Raw genomic sequence first — 20,892 nt, forward strand, 5'->3', positions numbered from 1 at the left:
GGAGTCCTGGCTGTCCTGTCCTGTTCTGGTCCTGGCGCTAGTCGGCATTTGTCGTGTGTGTATACCGAAATACGTAAAATTCGTTTATGGCCAGGGCTGATTGTTGTTGTTCCGCCGACTCCTGCCTCGGCTACCTTGGCTGCCTTCTTCTTCTACTCCTTTGGCCCAAAAAGGTCCTGGGCCGATCCTGATGTTTTGTTCCTGTTTCAGGGCGACGGCCGTGGGTGTCTTCGGTGTCTTGGGTGAAGTGGCCCTTCTTTTGGGTGTCCCGCCCACCGGCGATACGATACGATAATGCGCTTTTAATTACACGAGTCCCTGGAACCAGCCAGGACCAAGCTATCCAGAGCTGTTCTTTGGGGTGCTCCCGGGGACGGAATGAATGTATCTGTAGCCCGTGGATACGGTGGATACTCCCTCCTGGTCGAACGAAGGTGTAGGAACATATCCTGGGCCTTTTGCGCAGTTTCTAAATGGCCGCAAAACAATGAAGAAACAAAATCTTTGTCCAAGGGGCGGGGTAATGGAAAGCGAAAAAAAAAAAACATACAAAACCAGGGAACAAATGTAGCACCGTACAGAATTTTCACCGCTTGACTTTCACTTGAGTTTTTCACCGATTTGGACGGATCTTGCGGCGATTTTTTTAACAGCATTCGATGCCGGACAGTTTGTTCGATTTTTTGCATATTCATTTATTTATTTATTGTGCATTTTACCATTTGATTAGCAATAATTTATTAACCGGTTTTTCTCGTGACGTTTTCGCCTTTTTACAACCACACACAGAGCAGGAAACAGAGAACAGAGAACCGAACGGAATGGCCCAACTGCCGCGGCGGCCGTTGTCGTTTGCTTCTCGGCGTCGGCGGCCAAAGACCGCCGCTCGCATCCATCCGCTCGCTCTTGCTCTCTCTCTGGTGAGCCAGGGCTTGTCTGTGTGCGTGTGTATCTGTGAGCGCGATGGCGTATCTGTGGCTGGGAGTGTGTGTGTGTGTGTAGGGGATGCGAGTGCGCGAGCGTGAGCGTGAGCGTTAGCGTGTGAGAATTGGGCAGGACTACGGGCCGCCTTCGGACGGCGATGTATAGTTTTCAATTACAACACCAACTATGGGTGCGACAATACACAAAATGTGTGTCCTGCTGGTCTCTCCTGCTCGGCACAGCGCCGGCGCTCTGAGAGCCCTAAGCCAGTCTTGCTCTCTTTGGGAGAGAGTTGCGATTGCGACAGGATGTCCACAGGGAGAAAGATGGGGAGAGAATGTCAGGTATCTGGGCTCTAATATGGGGATTTTTATAACTTTAAGTCGGGCTCAGGGAGAGGGAATTTGTTTCAGTGTAAATGAGTAACAAAACTCTTAATCGAGAGAGAGCCTTTTTATTTTCAAGACATAATTTAACTAAGAAATATTATTTAATAAAATTTACAAACCATAACAAAGATTAATATGTAATTATATTAGTATTTCCTACGAATATCTTCAGCGAAATTAGGTTTTTATATTTTATGCCCCTTGAAGTATGCAATAGTTTTACTCTTCCCCTGGAGCAGCTACTGCGTAGTTTTCTAAAATATCCTTGAAATAGTAAAAAGCATATTGAATGTGTTGGTTTCTTTATTCATTCATTAGTTCTTTTACAGTAAAAAAATGTTCAACAGCTAAAAAACATTACACAAACTTTTTTTTAAATGTAAACAAATTGAATAAATATTGTACGAGTTACACTGTGCATTGTTAATTCTGATCGATCTGAAATTTTTAGCTTTTGCGGGGCTGTGATTCACGTGACTCCCTTTCTCAATAAATGTGGGTCGTGCTGGTTTCTTTTTTTAGTTACTTATTCTTTTTATATTTAGGGTATTTTAGGGTAGGTTCCAGCCCAATGGGCATGCCAACAATTAACAAGATCCGGAACCGCTTCAAGGTGAAAGTTACGCGCCGAGCTAAGTATTTGCGCACGTAACCGAGTTATCTGAGTGCTCATTCAAAAAGGTCTTGGCAAGTTACAACTAAAAACGAGATACATATTTTGTTTCCTTTCGTTATGATCCTGCTGCTGCTGCTGCTGCGAAGGATGACGACGACGACAGTGGTCCTTAAAATGGTGCAAAGTATGTATGTGATGCATGATGCATGATGCTGGTGTTGAGATACATTCGTAGTACGATATGTGTATTTATGTATGTGTATGCATTAAATAATGTATAAATGGTTAGCAATTTAAGAAATCCAAATCGAGTGCGTCTCGGGGGGTGTATTATACTACAACATACTGGTATTACACATACATAATTAACCGATATCTGAAATATATATAATTATTTATATATATATATGTTTAACATGGTCTTAATTCGTATTGCAACAGGGCCAATTTCCATAGTGCTAATATTAAATTTGTAATTCGATCAGCGCTTGGGAGCTGTGATGCGATACGATACGATATACGATAATGATTCGTGATTCTTAGTGTCTAGGGGTTTGTTGAAATGGTGTTCTGCTGGGCGAATGCTAGGCCTACCAATCTAACCAATGTTCATGTGGGGTCAGGTCATTACAATTACATTAACGATATTAAGTGGTATAATAAATAACTATAAATAGCATACATAGATTCTCTTCCTCAATTCACTTTTTTTTGCTTCTTTTTTGTTTTTTGTTTTAAATGGTTTCTATGTTATGTTTAATCAAATGCATAATCGTGGAAAGTAAGGGGAGTGCCCCCTCTTAATGCTGATCACTCGGCATTCTTGATCTCGCTGAGATTGCGGCAGGCTTCTCGTTCCCGCTCCCGCTCCCTTTCCCGCTCGCGCTCCCGCTGCTCCTCCTCCAGCTTCAGGACCTTACTCTTCAATCCGCACAGTATCTCCGCCGTGGCTATGTTCTTGATCGTGCTCAGGTCCAGATGCTGGCTGTGGTTGTTGTTGTTGTCATCGTTGTCATTGTCGTTCTCGTGGCTGTTGTTGTTGTTATTGTTGTTGCAGTTGTTGCCTCCCTGTTCCGGCTCTTCCTGCTGCTGCTCCAGTTCCATTCCCCGATTAATCGCGCTCAACAACTTGTGCTTGCCCAGAGCCAGTGCAATCCCATTGTTGCCACCATCGTTGCTGCCCCCGTCTCCGCCCGCCGGCTTGCTGTTGTTGTTGTTCGAGTCAGTTTCCATGTCCATGCCGCCGCGGTTGTTGTTGTTGTCGTCGTACTTTCGCTCGTACTCCTCGTCATGTCCGTTGTTGGTACTCTCCGGCGCCGGCGGCAGGTCGTGCTCCACCTCGCGCTTGATCACCTGGATGTCGGGCGTGGGCGGTGGCGACTGGGGGCGGGCGCGGCTTCCATTGGCATTGGGGGTCTGGACAAGATTCAGGGCCTCCTCATCGTCGTGGTGGCTCCCATGGTTGCTGCCGGAGTGCGGGCTACTACTGCTGGTGTTGCTGCTGCCGCTGCTGTTGTTGTTGCCGTTGTTGCTGCTGTTCGTCAGGTGATGGCTGTCCACGAGGCGTATCTTGAAGTTGTTGTTGTGCGTGGCTGGCGGCGGCGTCTGTGGCACAATCGTCGTGATGATCGGCTCCATGATGTTGTTGCTGTCCTGACCGTGGGCGTGGCTGTGGTTATTGTTCAGAGCATCGTCATGCTGCTCGGCACTGGGATACCGCTCCCGTTCCATCTCCTTCAGCCGCTTCTCGCCGCCCAGCTCCGTGTTGTAGTGCATCAGGATCTTCCGTTTCGCCAGATACTTGTGCTGTTTGCGTGCCGAGTCCAGCATCTTCTTGCTGTTCGCCTGCAGGATGGCGAAGGAGTTGCTCTCCGCCTCGGTCAGGTTAATGCCATTGCTGCTGCTGCCGCCTCCGCCCAAGTGGTTGTAGTTGTTGCTGCTGCTGTTGTTGTTGTTATTCCGGTTGAGATTCTTCATGAAGGTTTCGGCCAGCGTAGCCTTCGATTTGATGTGCTCCCGGAATCCGGCATAACCGGGGCTTCCGCCGGCGCCGCCGCTCGACAGGGGCGTGGGGCATCGGTTGGGTCCGTTCAACGAGGGTGACGGCGAGGGCTGCGGGGGTGGCGGACCACTCCCATATCCGGCGGAATGTCCGCTCGTAATGTTCACACTGTGAGTTCCGCGCTCGTAACGGCACTCTGGGCCGTCGCTTTCGTGCGGCGAGCTAATGTCGCTGGCGTCGCTGTCCAGGTTCTTCTGCAAGTGAAAGTTTTCATTACACTGGGAAAAATTTATATAAAGCTTAAAGCCTTTCCGAAGTTCAAAAATATTTATTTCTTATAAACCAGAACCATAAAATATCTCTTGAATTCCGGTAGTTAAATTTTATATTTTAAGATCTTCCTAAATCGTACTTTTGCCTCAAAATAAAAAGAGAAATTTTGGAAAAATTTCCCTTTTAATAAAAAAAAAAAATATCCACCCTTTTGTCTATTTTCTTGTACCCCAAAACCCACCTCTGTGTGCAGCCCCTTGATTTTCATGGCCTCGGCCACTTTGAGGAAGACTGGCAGATCCTCGTACTTCACGTTCACCTGGCCGCTGTACATAAAGTCCAAAAGGCCGGCCATGTGACTGGCCTCCACGTCGGCCATCAGCAAAATGGGATGACTCGATGGGTTCTCCAAGAAGATCTGCTGAAAGTAGGGACTGCAAACGGACAGGACCTGAAACGATCAAAGAAAGGCACACAGACGGAAAGTGTGCGAATAGCATGAGTGCGGGAGTTCTTGAGGATTAGCCACTAAGTTACCAATTTGTGGGCCTTGAATATCTTTCCACCGGCTGCGATCGTCACGTCCACCATCTTCTCGTCCTTCTGCAGGGAGTGGAAGCCGCGGCACATGTTCCCGTGGAAGTTGTTCCAAGACAGCAGATACTGATCAATGGTATTGGGATCGGTGTAGGGCTGCTGTTGCTGCTGCTGCTTGTGGGTCTGTTGCTGTTGCTGCTGCTGATGGTGTTGCTGCTGCTGGTGGTGAAGCTGTTGCTGGGCGGCCTGGTGCTGGGTGGCCGTAATGTGGATCTGTTGCGCCGTAGTGGGCGGCGAGCTGGGACGTGGTGTGGTCGGCTGGTGGGGGTGAGAGAGTTGGTGGTGATGGTGTTGCTGTTGCTGCTGCTGTTGCAGCTGCTGCTGAAGGTGTTGCTGTTGCAGCAAGTGCTGTTGCTGCTGTTGAAGAGCGTGCTGCAGTCCCGGGGGCGTCGACGAGGACGACAAGCGGTGTGGATGCGGCGACAGAGCGGGCTGGTGGCCCAAGAATCGCTGCTGTTGCTGCTGAGCCTGGTGATGTTGCTGCTGCTGTTGCTGTTGCTGCTGCTGGCGTGCATGCTGCTTGATCTTAACCATGTTCTCCTGTTGCTCCTGCTCGCGTTGGCGCATCAGCTCCGCCTTGATCTTGTACTGCTGCATGGAGAGGTCATCGACGCTCTTGGACAGCTTGACCATGTCGCTGTTGCTGTTGAACTTGCTGTTGGGCAGCATTGGCTTCAGCTCGTATTTGTAGTCGCCACTGGCTCCGCTGGCGGCGGCGGCCAGCTTCCGTTCGGCGGCCAAGGCGGCACGCTCCTTCTGGCGGCGGATCAGCTCATCGATGTCCATGTAGGCGCCGCTGGTGGCAGCCGCGATGGCCGAGGCGATAATCGGATCGTCCTCGAAGACGCTGTCGTCCAGGGTCTCCTTCAGGGTCTTTGTGGAGGAGAAGAGCCGCAGCGACGGGTCGTTCACCTGGTCACTGAAATAGACATCCATCAGGGTGAAGAAGGGCCACTCGCGGCGCTTCGGCTCCTCGGACATCTTGATTGCCTTGTACTCCTGCAGCAGATTGTTCCACTTCTTGATGATCTTCGAAAGGGGCAGGGGGACGTTAAGTTCCCGTTCCACCACGCTGTGGAAAGTTGAGACGGAAATCGAGAGTTATAGTTATGCAATAACGTATGAGCTTTGAACGCATAAGCGATAAAATCACTACTTACGCCCAGGCATATTTCGAGGCATTTCGCTTGCCTGTGAAGAGGGGCGAGAGTTCCGCCCGCAATCTGATCAAAGATTTGACTTTTTCCGCCTCCCCTGTAAAGACATGAGTAATGGAGAAATCAGTATATAGCTTATTATGATCAAGGAAAAGAATAATTTAGTTGGACTACCCGAAAACCTAATGAGAAGCCGAAGCGCGGGGCATTGATCTGAGCAGCTAACTGTCGCTTTCCACCTGCCAAATGCAATTCAAGTTTAAGCCACAATCCGCACCGATAAAGACCTCTGGCCATAACAGCGGCGGCGGCGCTGCACAAATTATAGAAAACTGCAGCTAGGTTTCAATGAACCCGACTTGCCGAGCCGAGGAATAGTCCGGCGGGTAATCACTGCAATCATCTGGCAGCGGACCGACGGATCGATGCCTGCTCGGCCATTTACGAGCATTTGCCCAGGCCTTGTGGCTAATTGCTATAACGAATCTAGCAACTTTTACCCGTTCAGACCAAAACCGAAGCCCAAAATCGAAGTGCTGGAGCTGGAGCTGGATGCTGGAGGCAGAGCCAAAATCATACGATCCCATCCCATATTCATTGGCATCGGGCATGAGGCATCAGGTATCAGGTATCAGGCATTACCATTTCCAGTTGCAGATGCGCAAATCCAGCTAAAGTGATCGCTGGAATGGCTGCCCCTGTCTGGTAGTATCTGGCCAACACATATACACACACACATAAACATGCTAGAGTGCACTGTGCACTCATCAAGTATACGCCAGGTATACTCAACATTGTCCATAATGACTGAAAACTATTCAACGTTGAAGAATTCATTAGCAGATTTCACTTTCGCTCATGACGACGCCGTTCGCGTTCGCTTATTTCTTTTTCGCCTGTCTTTCCCGTCTTTCTTTCTTTATTTATTTATTTATTTATTTACCGTAATTTCTACTCGTTCACTTTTTTTTTGTTTTTGAAGAGTCGCCCCTTCGGGCGGCTTTCGACATACGGCTCTCGTCTTTCGGGTCTTGGTATTTTTTCTTGACTTTGGCTGCGGTTGGTTTCTTGTTTTCTGCTGGGGCTGCACCGCACCAAGAGTCCAAGAAGTCGTCGAAGAAGTCGCACAAGCGTCCACCGCCTTGCTGGGCTTTCGAATTGTTTTTCCCCGACGGAGAGAAAATTGTTTGCTAATGCCTGCATCCAAGCCGGATCTAGCCAAAAAGCTGGCTTGGCGGCAACGGCTTTGATTGGGATTTGGCCAAAAGGCCTCATCAATAATGTTTAGGAATACTAAGAGGAAATTTAAAATTATTACAGGGAAAGGCTAAGGAGGATCCTAGAAACAATTATATTTTGGGTTTCAATTTGTTCAAGAAAAGGATTAATTCCAACAAGATATAATAGCTTTTTAAAGACAGGATTATAATACAGATTTTAGTAAAATTTAATTTAATTCTATAATAAAAAGTATAGGGTTAGGAAACTGCATAAACCTCAATTTCATAACGAGAATGTCGGAACGATGCACTGCCTTACTTTCTAATTTTTGGAGCTAGGCCTTAGGTCACCCGTGGGGGGCTTAGATTTATGAAACTCTATTAGTCACTGGCATTTGGTCTGGTCTATGTCAAGGCAAGGGCCCCAGATCGACATCAGTCTGCTGATGGTTGAGCAATTCCCAAGCCCCCATTCGATTCGTTTAATGGTTTAGCAGCCAAAGCAGCCGAAGCAGCCAGAGGAGCACTATAACCTAGCCCAACCCAAAAGAGTGCTCGTTAAAGATCTCCGAGCCGGAGCCAGATTCGGAATCCGAGTTGGCCAAAAAGAAATACGCAAAAAAAAAAACACTACGATCAAAATTGCTAACCTGGCAAATAAATAAACATAACAAGCCAAAATATTCGCAGCAAGCTCAGCTTGCAAAACAACCTCAACCTTCTGCGTGGCTCTACGCGCTTGATCGTGACACGCTCTCAGGCTCCACGTTCCCCCTTCGCAGAGCTCACAATGGATGGGGTTTGGGACTCGGACCGGAGTAGAGTGGCGGAGGGCAAGGTGTAAGCGGTAAGCGGTGAGCAGGTATGGGGCAAGAGGTTGGGGGCGCCCGGGGGAGCAGGCCAGCCAGCGCTCACAAAAGTTTCACTTTCTTTGCAACAAGTTTTGTGCGTTGATGGTGTGTGTGTGAGAGTGTGCGTGCAAGAGTGCTTGGAAACATAAACTACACTGAGAGAAAAGTAATGATATTTTGTCAGAACTATTGGGAAAGATAATAATCTTCTTTAAGCTACTGTTTTTTGTTTCTTTGTTAGTAGTAGAGTAGTTCAATAAGTGTATTTATTGTAATTTTAAAACAATTTTATAATGATAATATTATAATGATATTTTTAGAATAGATTCAGTTATATCCTTGTATAACTTTCTAATAAAAATGTCAAAGAAACAAAGCTAGTCTCAAAATTATCGTATTAAAAAAACATTCAAATATCAAGTAATTTTGCTCAGTGCACGCACTTTTACACTGTCATGGCCTGGCCTTTGGAGCGGGCTTCTCGCTTCTTTCGGTTTCTACTTTCCGTTTGCGCCCTTTATGTAACCCAAATCCTCGCCAGCAGCTTGGATGCTGTGGTCGCTTCTTGCGCAGACAAAATCCGATTCGCTTGCCAGCCTCAGTTGCCTCAGCCGCCTCAGTCGCGTCAGCAGAAGAAACAACATTTACCGTTAGTTTCTCTTTTGGCCTATATTTGAAGCCGAAGAAGCAGAAGCAGAAGAAGACGAAGCCGTTGCCGAGTCTTCTCGCCAGGCCAGCCGTTCTTTATCTGCCTCTCTCCATCTGAACGGGCAGTGCTAGAGCTCACTTCCGTTTGGAGCACTTTCGTGGGCCAAGAACCGGTTCTAAGTCTCGGAAATGCAGACCATGCATTGGTGGGATCCTAACATTACGATTCTTTTTTGTGGCGATCGGGCTTGTTGTTAGGGTGGATTGTTCGGATGGGGGCTCCCCCACATCATGATGTCTTTTGTAATTGGCCAAATACGTCGAATTCAGGGTTTTATTGCCGTAGTCTAGGTGGCCGGGGCAGTTAGAATGGCGTTTGGCGGTAAGCTTCTTTTGGGCCGGCTGGTTCCATTGTGGAGAGCCAAGTTCGCGTATCGTTTCGTTTGGTTTCGCTTGCTTTCTTTTTGCCACGCTTATTTGGCTTCCTGCACTTTTCTTTTTCTTTCACCGCCGCGGCGGGCAGCACGGGGAGAAATGTGAAGTTTTCTTCTTGTTTAATTCTTTGTTTGTTTGATTAAACGTGGAATTGTTAACCGTGACGTTTCGTTTTTTTTTTTAACTTTGTATTCTTGGGTTTCTCTATCTCCTCTTTGCGTGAGAATTTCTAATTGGGTCAGGATTTATTCTCTCCTTCTCTGGGTCTTTCTTTTTTACTCTTTCTGTGGCATCTGCATGCCGCGCAGCGCGTTGCAAGCCGGAATTAATGAAGCATTTGACGTGCCCTACTCCCGATAGTCTCCTCGAACTGAAAGTGATAGGCCGGAGAAGGGAACTGGCCGACCGACTGGATTGGCTTAATTTCCATTACATTATGTTCTGCTCTTGATTGGGCAGATTGGAAGATAAAGCCTGTCGTGCGACATTGATTGATTGGCACTCTACAGCCACACAATTTCAAATCAGTTCTTTGAATTCTCAGATGCTTTGAGGCTCAGATGCTAGACCCTGAACTTCAAAGGGAAAGGCCTTTACCAGCTATCTATGTATATGCCCCAAATCGAGTGCAAGAATTCCCTTGAAACTCATACCCCATGTAACCAGACTCCGAATTCGAATCGGATGAAACTCTAAACGGTCGGTTGCAGTTTAGGTTTCAGCTTGCTTTTCGTCCCCAGCCGTATTTTCTCCAACGACCAGCGGCGATAATGCGCATACGCCCCGTGTAAGTCATCGACCAGGCGGCTGGCGGCAAGCGGCAGGCAACGGCGAATGCCAGTTAATTCTTGGCTTTTACTTTCTCCCAAATGATGCACAAATGAGTCTGGAGAGTTAGCCAAACGAACAGTGTTGGGAGAAAGAAAAAATGGCACTCGGGTTTGTTATGATTTTCCAGCGAAAACCTAGAAGAAAGTCAAAGCCAAACAGAGACCAGATACTGAAGACTGAAGACCAGAGACCGAAGACAAAGACAAAAGTCAGAGTTGCTAATAAGCTGGAAAAGCTGGAAAGCTGCAGTGCCTCTGTCGCAGATGATATAAACCGAAACTGATGGGGCTGAATGGAGCAGAGTCTCAGCCAAACTAGCAACTTGTTGCGGGAAATTTTCTTTAGCCAGCGGGCTTTTCTCTTTGTGCTTTCTGCTTTTCCCATTTTCTTGCAATTGCTGTTACTGTTGCTGTGGCAGTGGCAGTTGCTGTTGCAGTTTCTGCTGCAGTTGCAGTTGCAGTTGAATGTACGCTAACCAACTGTGGAAATTCCGCACTACATATAATCATGACCAACCACATCATCATTGCCATGGCGATCATCATTGCAATTATCATTATCATCTCAACATCGTCAGAAGTAATTTAGGAAAAAATATTTTTTATGCGCTCGCTTTTGTTGTTGCATTTTCTGTTTCTGCTGCTGCTGCTACTGCTGGTTTGGGAAATTTTTTATTGAACTTTTTCATGTATGTCTGTATGCTTTGCTTTAGCAAAGTTTTCATTGTCTGCGAGAAGGTTTATGAACTTTTACAAAAGATTATTCGCTGCTCTCTCCTCCCACCACCCCCCGTTGCACTTGAAGTGCTGCATATTTTCTTTAATTTTTTTCGAAAGCGCCACACGGCGTATGAGTAATTTCTGACAGAGTCCAATCTGCAAACATTTGGCCTTAGCATGTTTGCCTTTTTCTAGCCAATAGTCGCTATGATTTAACGGCTTGCTAATGAGTCGTGTGGCTGTGGCAGGGGCGTGGCAGGCAGCATTTGAAAGCGAGAAGCAAGCAAATATGTCACAAAGAAAATCACTTTTGGTTTCTTTCGCTTTTGCCAGCCGCATTAATATTCTTATCAAGGCTGGCCAATCGCTGCCAGAGCTAACTGTATATGAAAAGATATATCTACCTGATTTTTGGTGCGTTCGCACGATTCGTCGGCTTAGCCGGGCTCTTGGCTCTTGGCATGTTGGCTCTTAAAACTTTCACTTTGCGCTGTCAGAAGCGGCAGCAGCAGCGGCAGTGGCAGTGCCAGTGGCAGCGACAGCGGTTTCGGCAACGCCGCAAACCTAAAGCTCTAATGTTAATGTAAGAGCCAACAAGAAAACATATAGTATAGGTATATATCCCACACACACGCACGGCATTACGTGCTGGCGATATGTCAGTCCAGATATTGAAACAAAGCCTCAAACGGTGGAACGAAGAAAAAACCCGAAACATATTCAAACAACAAATCATTTATTAAAACCATTGTTGAATGTTGGCGAACTTCAAGACAAAAAAATAAAAATCCAAAAAATAAGAAATAAAAATCAAATTAAATTGTGGCATCTTACATAAAAACTTAACCTTCCCCACACGAAAGCCAAAATGTTGTTTATGATTTATTTTGGTGTTTGTTGGTTGTTTGTTTGCTATTTCTTGATAATTTTGCGCCCTCACTCGAACACCCATCCACTGCAATTATCCACTCGAAATTTGATGACTTTGTGTTTAAGATACAAGAGCCGACAATCGGCATTAGCAACGATGCGAACTTAGTTTGGTAACTTTCTATTGAGAGCCCACTGACGACCGACTATCATGTATTACTATTACTCATCGGTACTGATTGGATAGCTCAGCATCTCTTCACTTTCTGGGTCACTTCTTCCACCTATTATTCAATTCGTAAAAAATAAAGAAAGAAATAAAAAAAACCTCTGAAACCGCAAAAGGTGCCAGGTTGCGGCGTGAAGAGCTCCCCTCGAGGCCCAATTGAAGCGGACCTAAAGTGAAAGTTCTAATAAACCAGCGGCTGGGCTGGCTGGGAGCGACAATCAAAATATGCAACCAACCGGAGTGCTCAAGAAAAAAAGATATATATATCATTATGTACATATATACAAGAGTTTGCGAAGAAATAGAGAGGCGGCTTCAGTGTTGCGGTAGTCCAACAAAAACCCCATTGAATAGAGGATGTAAAAATAAAATTAAGCATTTCTTTTGTGTGTGCCTTTTTGGCCAGCTTTTCTGTTCGTGCGAAATACAAATGGTTCGTTTATATTTCTTTTCTTTTGCGGCGAACAATAATGTCTATGGCGGGCGTGATTCTTTGCCAGTTTCCATTGGTAATTTCAAATTAATTGCATCCCCAATGGGCGAAATGTGTGAGGATCATTTGGAATCTTTGAGGAGCCTCTGGGGCTGGCACTTGGAGATCTGCATTTCTCTCCACGATTGCGTAAATCGACTTTTTGCGTAGCCACATCTGCCTCCAGCTAATCTCATTTAAATGTTCGTGGATTTAAAGCTTTACAGCCGAGCCTCACGTCGGATGGCCAATTAAACGGCCGGCTGTCGAAAGCACTAGCCCACAATGCAGACATTATAAAAGAATTAATAAGCAATTGCATAATGGGGTAATACGTGTCGGACTAGGAAGCAAGCTAGTTCCATTCCGAAAATGCCGAAAAAAAATGAAGAAAAATATGTGAAAAATTCACGCAAGTTCATTGTGGTTTAACGAAGTTAGAAAGCATGGGCACGAGGGCTATCTAATGAGCCATTTATTTCGAAAATCGGCCCTGATATAATCTGCTGTGTTGGGCTGCAGGTTTTCACTTTCGAGATATGCAGAAGTAGCTAATGACATTGGGCCGTTTGATCTGATGCTTAAGATGGCATCGGCAGGTTGCTCACTTGGATGGTTAGATGGCTCGATAGATGGTTGGCTGGCTGGCTTGTTGGTAACTTTCCTAACATTTTGTGTCGAATGACAAGGTACGAGCATAGAGCGGACAACCGACAACCTTATGCCAAGTTGCATAATTTCATATACGAAACGAAAATAGAAAACAGAAAGCAGAAACAGAAACAGAAACCGCGCTAGAGAAATGTATGGATGGATGTTTGTTGGATTGTATATGGTGGGTAAAATAATTTGTAGCGGTTTATCATCTAACGGTATTATTGAGCAACCTCCACTCCATTCCACCCAATTCAACTCCAGCTCCAACTCCAACACTATGCTCGCCAACGCCAACATTTAAACTATTTTCTTGTTATGTCCAATACTTGAACGGCGTCGAATTTGGCATCGATTTTTTGTTAAGTTTTTGTTTTGTAAACCCGATGCGTCATTCTCAATAATTGCGCGTGCCAAAGTGTTGGCAATAGCAAATATTTATGAAACTAACTATTTGATAAACAAAACAGAAAACGAAACGGAATCAAGTCAGCCCTAGAGCTTCTGCTCTGAGGCAAACACGGCGTATGCGCAATGTCGAATCTTTCGGTTTCGGGAGGGGAGCTCGAGAGTTCGAGAGAGATCCACACGCGTCGGGGGGCAGGAACTGTTGCAATCGCTATCGCTGGGACATTGAACTCGAAATGGGGGAACCTGCCCAGACCCGAGTTAGTAAACAAACGTCGATTATGCAACAGCTTAATTATAATGGAAATGAAAATGCCAAAACGACAATAATAAAGAGCCAACCGTGATTTGCTGGTTATTCGAGCCAGTTGTAAGCCACATTGAAGGCTATGCATGTTGAGAATGGGATACTTTGGGCTTCAAGTTGGCGATCCCACTCCAAATCCATTTGCATGGCAATGAAAAGTACGCAAAAACCAAAACTGGGTCAACTTATGACAGGACTCAGCTCGGCCAAACCCAAAGTCAACCAACAACATTCACCCGAAGCCGAAGATTTGGCCAACAGACCAAGTTCACTTAGTAGAGCAATGAAGAGAAATTAATGAACGTCTCAAAGGAAACATAAATTCTGCTCCCGAAAAGGGATCTTTATTGTTGTTGTTGTGGCTTCAGCATCAGCAGAAGCAGCAGCGACGCCGGACGAGGCAGCGGCCGAGCAGTAAGAAAGAAAAACGAAGAAACGAAGCAACAACTTTCACCTATTAATATTCGTGTCGTACAAGCGGCAGAAGCGAGCTTCCAAGCCAGCGGCAGAGAGCTACAAATACTTATACCTATACTTGCTCGACCGCAGATACATTTACAGATACAGATACATGGCATGCGGCGGCAGCAGCAACAGCAACAGCAGCAGCAGCGGCAGTAGAAGCAGAAGAAACGACTTCGCTAGTCGCCGCCGATGCTCAACAAAAGCCACATCGCATAGTGCTTGGGTGACTCCGCTTCACTCCACTCTAAGCTGGCTGCAACTTCGACTCTGACTCCGTCTCGGAATCCCAGTCGGAGCCCCGACTTGGGGCAGCCACCCCTTCCCCGGGAAACTTTCTATAAAAAAGTTGCTTTTGCTTTTTGTTTTGAAAATTTCTTTCTTGCTGCGCAGGTTGCTCGAAATGCATACAGTTTGTTTGTTTGTTGCTTTCGCTGGGCATTCTGCAGTGGACTGGGCATCCCCCTTCTCCTTTTCTGTGTAGGCGATCGGAGATTACTTTTCCTCTAATTACGAGAACCAGTTTGGTTATAGAGAGAACTATGATGCTTATATTAAGTATACGACCCGTAGATCCTATGGAGAAAATGAGAATGGGACTTACAACAATATCTCGTCGAGTATTGACAATTTGCATTGACCGTAGGAGTCATAATCTCGTTGGCAGCCATATCCAAATCCAATAGTTAGTTAATAGTATTCCAATATCGCTTGATATCCTGTTAGCTGATCGCTGGTAGAGTCTGGTAATCCAATTCGGGCGTACAAGCCAATGGTACTGCTTTGATAGTTTCTCTCAACACTTATTTTGCGTTTTGCCTGGTTTTCATTGTACCATATCAATATTTGTCATTCAAGAGGCACTCACGGACACGGAGCCCCGCAAAAAGCACCGAAAACTCACTTTCACTTTTGCCTTTTGATATGCAGAGAACACATGCAGACAGTTAATAAAATTTCGTGTCAGAGGTCTTGCAGGGGAGAGACTGAAACTGAAACAGAAACTGAGACTGGGATTCAGATGGTATCCGCAAAGTCACAAGAAGTCAACATTTTGATTGTATTTTGGTTGCATGATGATGATGAGGAATGCACTCTATATATTCACTGATGCACTGGATGCACTTTTGGGATATTACTTGTTTTTATTTGTCTGGCTTGTCTTGTGGGTATTTTTGTTTGTCTTTTTTCTTTTTTGGGAAGATGTTCACTACGCAGGCGCGACTTTCTAAGAGGGGCGCTTTAGTTGAAGATGATGGCGATTCTTGCGCGCCGAACGTTGGAACGTAACGTCTGCCTCGAACCACGGTAGACGTCTGTGCGGCAGCGCGCAGTGAAACCAGCGCTTATCCTCAAAGATCGCTAAGAAATTTCATGCCATTCCATTTCGTTTCTCGGCGTCGGCAGCGACGCTTTCGCTTACCACAAACACAGGCGTACGGGCACATTCAGGTAAGTTTATGTATCTCACAGATACACCATTGACAAGCCTTGGAAGCTCTGTTGTTGGTTCTGTCGAGTGCTTTTACCATTTCTTTCTCTCCCCCTTCACACACACACACATACAATGACAAAGAAACACACTAAGCACACACACACCACCTTGCCGGGCAGCGTTCGTTTCAAGTTTGGTTCTTCGTTGAAGTCTTTTGTTTTGGTCCGCACTTTGTTCGCCATGTGCGCTGGCGTTTCTTTGAGTAAGAGTTTCGCCTTGGGAGCCACTCTCACACAGAGACAGGCACCACTTAATTATTTACAATTTACAGCCCGACCATCGTCGTTTCGATTCCGGTACGTTCCTAAGCAACTTTTATAACTTTAACTTTCATCGCCGTCGAAGTTTTGGCTTCTTAGCCCGCATCGGGTTTTAGTTTTTCTCTCTCCTCTTTCTTTCTGCTGCTTCTGCTGCTGTTTCTGTTGCTGCTGCAAATTACAACTTTCGTCTATTTTTGTCAAGATTTTTTTTATAATTATATAATTTAAAGTTTTTTCAGCTTCTTGTCGCACATTTTGGGCTTCGTTTCGGTGTAACTGCGGCGTCGGTGGCACCAGGCAGCAGCCAGCAAAGGCAATTTTATTTCGCTTACTTTTCTATTGTTGCCTCAGTTTTTACTTTTCTTTGCATAAACCGCACGGCTAATTACGCACAAGGAGAGTGAAACTCCATTAGATTCTTAATTATACTTTAATGGGCCCCCGGCCGCTTAGTCGAACTGAGAAATAAAACGGAGAGTAGCTCCCCCCGTGAGCAAATCAGAAATTAAGCATCTTAGCAGGCTGCAGTGCAGTGAGTTGCATTTGGAAATCTTTCACTGCTGGTACTGGTACTGGCTCTGGCACTGGCACTGGCACTGGGTACTGATACTGGTACTGGTACTGGTGCTACCTATGCTCACTGAGCGTTGCAAGCGCTGCCTTTCAGCAGGCTCCATTTTAAGTATCTTGCCCGATGTTTCGGCTGCTTCCAAGGGGGGTGGTGGCTGGTGTCTGGTGGGGTGACTCTGCACTCGCCACAGTTGTTTCTTTTGTCTTACTCTCGTTGTTGCTGCCACGGATGCTCGGCCGTGTAGCTTTGGTTGTTGCTGTGTTTCGTTGAAGAAAACTTTCTAATGTAGAAGATGTCTGCAGCACTCTAAGCACACATTTCCCCCGTGTTTCCTATTGTACTTAAATTGAAAAAAAAAATTGTGGAAGAAAAACAAAAAATCACGCAGTTTGCCCAGTAGTTTGTTACTGGTAGGCCTGTGTTTATTCTACCTTTTCTCAGCTTCTTCCTTTCTTTTGAGATTTTTTCTCAAGCTTGAAAAATTGCCAAAGACTTTGAATTTTCATGTTGAAAAGAAGTTAGAGCACAATTCCACCATTTACTGGTCCCAGGCATGCCCATCGATGAACTCCGAAGCGATTGATGGTAATTCTTTAACCATCACACTCACTTGGGTGAAAGTTGCATGAAAAATCCACCGACTGTTACATTTGGAGATACATTTAAGCCATGCACCACGAGTCTTCAGACAGAACACCTAGCAGAGTCATTAAAAACCTAAAGTTTAGGCATGCAGTCGTACCTAATCAGGTGTCGCAAGTCCCAAGACTTTCCACCAATCTGATAGGCCCAATTTTTTGTATTAACATGCTAATGAGAAACGGAATATTTTTGTTTCTCCTGAAAACGAAAACGCATTTTTTATTGCCAAACGATGGTGATATGATGGTATTCATCAAGAGCCTCATAGAAGAGCTAATAGACTTAATTAGTCAGCCGGTTCGTTATATAAATCTAAGCCGGGCCAGAACCGTTTAAAGCTGAAATCGCTGGAGAAAAGATGTATCGCGGCCGAATGATTAATGCAGCCAAAAGACGAGAGACAAGAGATGAGACCCTAAAAGCAAAAATCGTATTTTCACTTTTTAATAATTAACATAAAATTATTAACAAGACGCGCAAAGAAGACGAAGAAGGCGAGGCAGAACCCAAAAACGATGCCAAACGCATTAAGAGCACCCAGCACCCAACCAACGACGACGAAGAATAAGCCATGAAAGTCGTAGCCGAAATCCAAAGGAGAGGTGGAGAGATCTCCGAATTTCATAAAGCCTCGTAAAGAACTCCATGACTAAGAGCCCGCAAGCGAAAGACTATACAATATATAAGCCAAAAAGAATTTTAAGTGAAATGAGTTTGAAAAGTTTTCCCGAAAGCGGCCATCCAGCAGGCCTGACCCAATTACCCATTTAGGCCCAAAGACCAAATCGGTCTGTGGTGGTGTGAGTGCCGAAGAAATTACCAAAAGAACGCCAGAAGACGTCGAGATGTGGAGATGTGTGTGGGGAAGCAACGAGGGCACAAGACGAGTAACAGTTATGTGACGGGCAGACAATCGAAAGTTTATGTCATGCTGCCGGCAGCAACGCAGCAGCAGCAACGCAGCAGCAACACAGAAGCAACACCGCAGAAACATCAGTAAAAGCCATAAGATAAAGCCATAATCCGACAGCAGATGTTTTTTCGGTTTTGGTTTTGGTCTTTTTTATTATTAAGGAATGATATTCAGATACTTGTTTAATGATCGAAGAATCTGAAAGTAACTGGATTCAAGGTACATAGAAGAACGATCGCAAATGAACGATTTTTCTCAGGCCTAGCCACTCGGCCCGTCGAGTGAAATATAAAACAATTTTTTCTTCTTTTCGAAAGTCATGCCACGAAATAAATTGTTCTTGTATCTATACATGTATCTTTCATAGGCCTACAGCAGCATGAACAATGAGAGCAGCAACGCCGCAAGAAAAGAAAAAGTAACTTCACACCGACTCCACACCAGCTTACTCACACACTTGAAGCGTCCGTCCGTGGCTGACCAGTAAATCGAAAAAGATACGAGAAAAAAGAGAAACAGAAAATAAAATAATAAAATCGAAACATGAAACATTCTGATTGTATGGGCTTGGAAGTGGGTCAAGCAGCGCAGTCGCCGTCGCAGCCCCAGCTTCTGCCGGCTTCGTCGTCGTCATCGCCAACGCTCAGGTTTTGGCTTTGAACGTGGCTGCGCCTGTAGTTGTGACTATGGCTTTAACTGTGGGTCTGGGTCTTGGTCTTGGTCGGGGCTCAGTCTTCAACGAAGCCCGTTTGTTTGCCCGTGAAACCAACACATTTACGAAGAACAAAAATAAAAAATCAAAACTAATACACACAGCACACACACGGAATACTTAAGCATCCGCGTCCACTTGCACTTTCTTTTTCGAACTCAGCTTGCTTTTGCTTTTCCCATTCTGCTTCTGCTTCTGCTTCTGCTTCTGCCTCCAGTTCCACGGATTGAATCGGATCGGGTTTTGGGCTCGAGTTCGGGTCTTAAGTCTTTCGTTTGGCTTTCTTTCGCTAAGCGGACGCTCTTTCCCTGGGTGGCTGACAGCGGAAACGTGCTTCACCAAGCTATGGGGGCTCAAATTGTGACTTTTTAAAAATATTTCTATAAATATTAACTTTAAACTTAAATTTTAAACATTTAAAGAAAATTAAATACATTTTGAATTTTTGGTTGAACTTTACACTTCATTTAGATTCTATCATACATATTATTTTCAATCATATATATATTTTTAAAATTAAATTTTAAATTTTTGGTGTTTTAAATATTGTATTCTATTAAATTCTTTTATAGTTGTGTTTGATTTTTTTACCTTAACTACAACTCATAGTTACTACATCCTAACAAAAGACTAGCTAATAGATTGTAAACTTTAAGATATAGCTTTAATTTATATATAATAAAATAATAATGTTTTATTACTAATATTGGAGTTTTAAATGATAAATAGACCTGTACATACATACATATATATTTTATTTTTAAGTAGCAGAGACCTAAAAAGTGTGCTACACACTTGAAAGTGATGGTTGCTGTCTCGGATAGATGGATGTAATGAGAACTATGTCATGTAAATGAACGTGAGATGGCGCTACTGTTACTTTTTAAAAATGTAAATGTAGATTAACTTTATTTTAAAAATATTCTTTAAAAACTAATTTAAAATTGTTAGAAATGTATGCAATTGATAATTAAAAAACATTAAATCAATCAAACTATTTAAATGCTAAGATGGTTTTTATTTTTTCATTTGTTTTTGAATAGTTTGAAAATGTTTGAAAATAGATTAAAAATTTTTGAAAAAATCACAGTTTGAAAGCCTCCAAATAAAACCAAAACACTGACTAATTTTTGGTTTAACACATACTCTTGCACTAAATATCGAAGCATTGATATAATTAAAAAATAACTTGGGGAATGCCACTTATTCACTTCCGAACTATCAGCGATTATTTTCGTCCCAACCACATGCAATGCATTTAGTAAAGCAAGGTGCTTAAAATAGCGAAAGGAAAAACAAAAATGAATCAAATCGACTTAAAAGGATAAATAGAATACAATTGAGAAAATACAAGTGCACTGAGAGAAGATGCGCCATTGTCGGCGTGGCTGCCTATGGTTAATTGCTCTGATAAATGGTTGGCACGGCGATTTCGCAACTTCGGAGCAACTGCATCGGCGCCGTGGATGCCGCAGATGCTTCCTCGAGCACCGCGCGCGGAGATCTCAATCAACCTTGATGTTGATTTATAGTTGCCGCTCTGCTTGGCACGTCTATTTTGGTGTCGTCTCGCTGCGTGCCTGTTGCGATGTCCCAGCACCCATCCTCCGGCCCTTACCCTCCTTAACACCATACCCCAAATTCCATGCCCGGCGGATGCCAATTGTTTTGCGTCGATCCTTCTAAGGTCCGTTTCTATTTTCTGAGATCTCTGCGAAGTGAGCGAGTCCGCTGTGTCCACAGGGGACGACGGGGGCTAATTGGCCACTCGGGAGAACTAATTGACGATGCGATGTCCGCCGATGTTCTGACTTTCACGCACATCTGCATAAGCAGAGTGATAAACTCGCCAGGTTCTCTTATCTGGCTTTTTGGTTTCTCTCTATGCAAGATCCCCCTACCATGCAAACAATCGAGTTTTTCCAACTTTATGGCTTTTTTTTAACTAATTTTGTTCTTTTCTTTTTTTTAACTTATAATTTTTCAATTTTAATAATTTTTAAAGTAATATGGACAATCTATAATCAATAATTGAATATGACAATTATCAAGAAATTAATAGTTTGTTTAAATAATAGATTGTCATATAAGGAGGAGTTGAAAAATAGTTTGGCTCGTGGTTATTGTTAAAGATTTGAATTCGACAATAGTGTCTTAATGCTGATCAATAAAAACAGTTTGAATAAGTATTGTTATTTTTTAATAATATTTTACTATAATTTTTAAGACCTAGTC

General features: G+C 44.4%; 1 protein-coding gene and 1 long non-coding RNA gene across 2 annotated transcripts; one reads left to right on the forward strand and one right to left on the reverse strand.

The window, feature by feature from the left end:
• Positions 1-1,598: 1,598 nt before the first annotated feature.
• Positions 1,599-15,434, reverse strand: LOC6499494 (sex determination protein fruitless). Its single transcript, XM_001954476.4, has 5 exons — positions 14,669-15,434; positions 5,962-6,055; positions 4,742-5,873; positions 4,446-4,655; positions 1,599-4,185 (listed from the first exon to the last, which is right to left on the reverse strand). Exons 1-5 carry the CDS (start codon positions 14,733-14,735, stop codon positions 2,740-2,742), a joined length of 2,949 nt encoding a protein of 982 aa, XP_001954512.2. The 5' UTR covers positions 14,736-15,434; the 3' UTR covers positions 1,599-2,739.
• A 2,298-nt stretch (positions 15,435-17,732) lies between these two features.
• On the forward strand, positions 17,733-18,468 carry LOC116654549. The gene is made up of 2 exons (XR_004309786.1): positions 17,733-18,164; positions 18,313-18,468. It is a non-coding gene; the product is annotated as an uncharacterized LOC116654549 (long non-coding RNA).
• Positions 18,469-20,892: the final 2,424 nt, after the last annotated feature.

The sequence above is a fragment of the Drosophila ananassae genome, chromosome 2L (genome assembly GCF_017639315.1).
Source record: "Drosophila ananassae strain 14024-0371.13 chromosome 2L, ASM1763931v2, whole genome shotgun sequence".
NCBI classification, from domain to species: Eukaryota; Metazoa; Arthropoda; class Insecta; order Diptera; family Drosophilidae; genus Drosophila; species Drosophila ananassae.

Bases quoted from the DNA above. Each gene is read 5' to 3' on its own strand.
- LOC6499494 (XM_001954476.4), bottom strand. From the start codon at position 14,735: ATGGCTGCCAACGAGATTATGACTCCTACGGTCAATGCAAATTGTCAA. The intron at 4,656-4,741 runs GTAACTTAGTGG...TGATCGTTTCAG, and splicing joins TATTCAAGGCCCACAAATTG to GTCCTGTCCGTTTGCAGTCC. The intron at 4,186-4,445 runs GTGGGTTTTGGG...TTTCACTTGCAG, and splicing joins TCAAGGGGCTGCACACAGAG to AAGAACCTGGACAGCGACGC.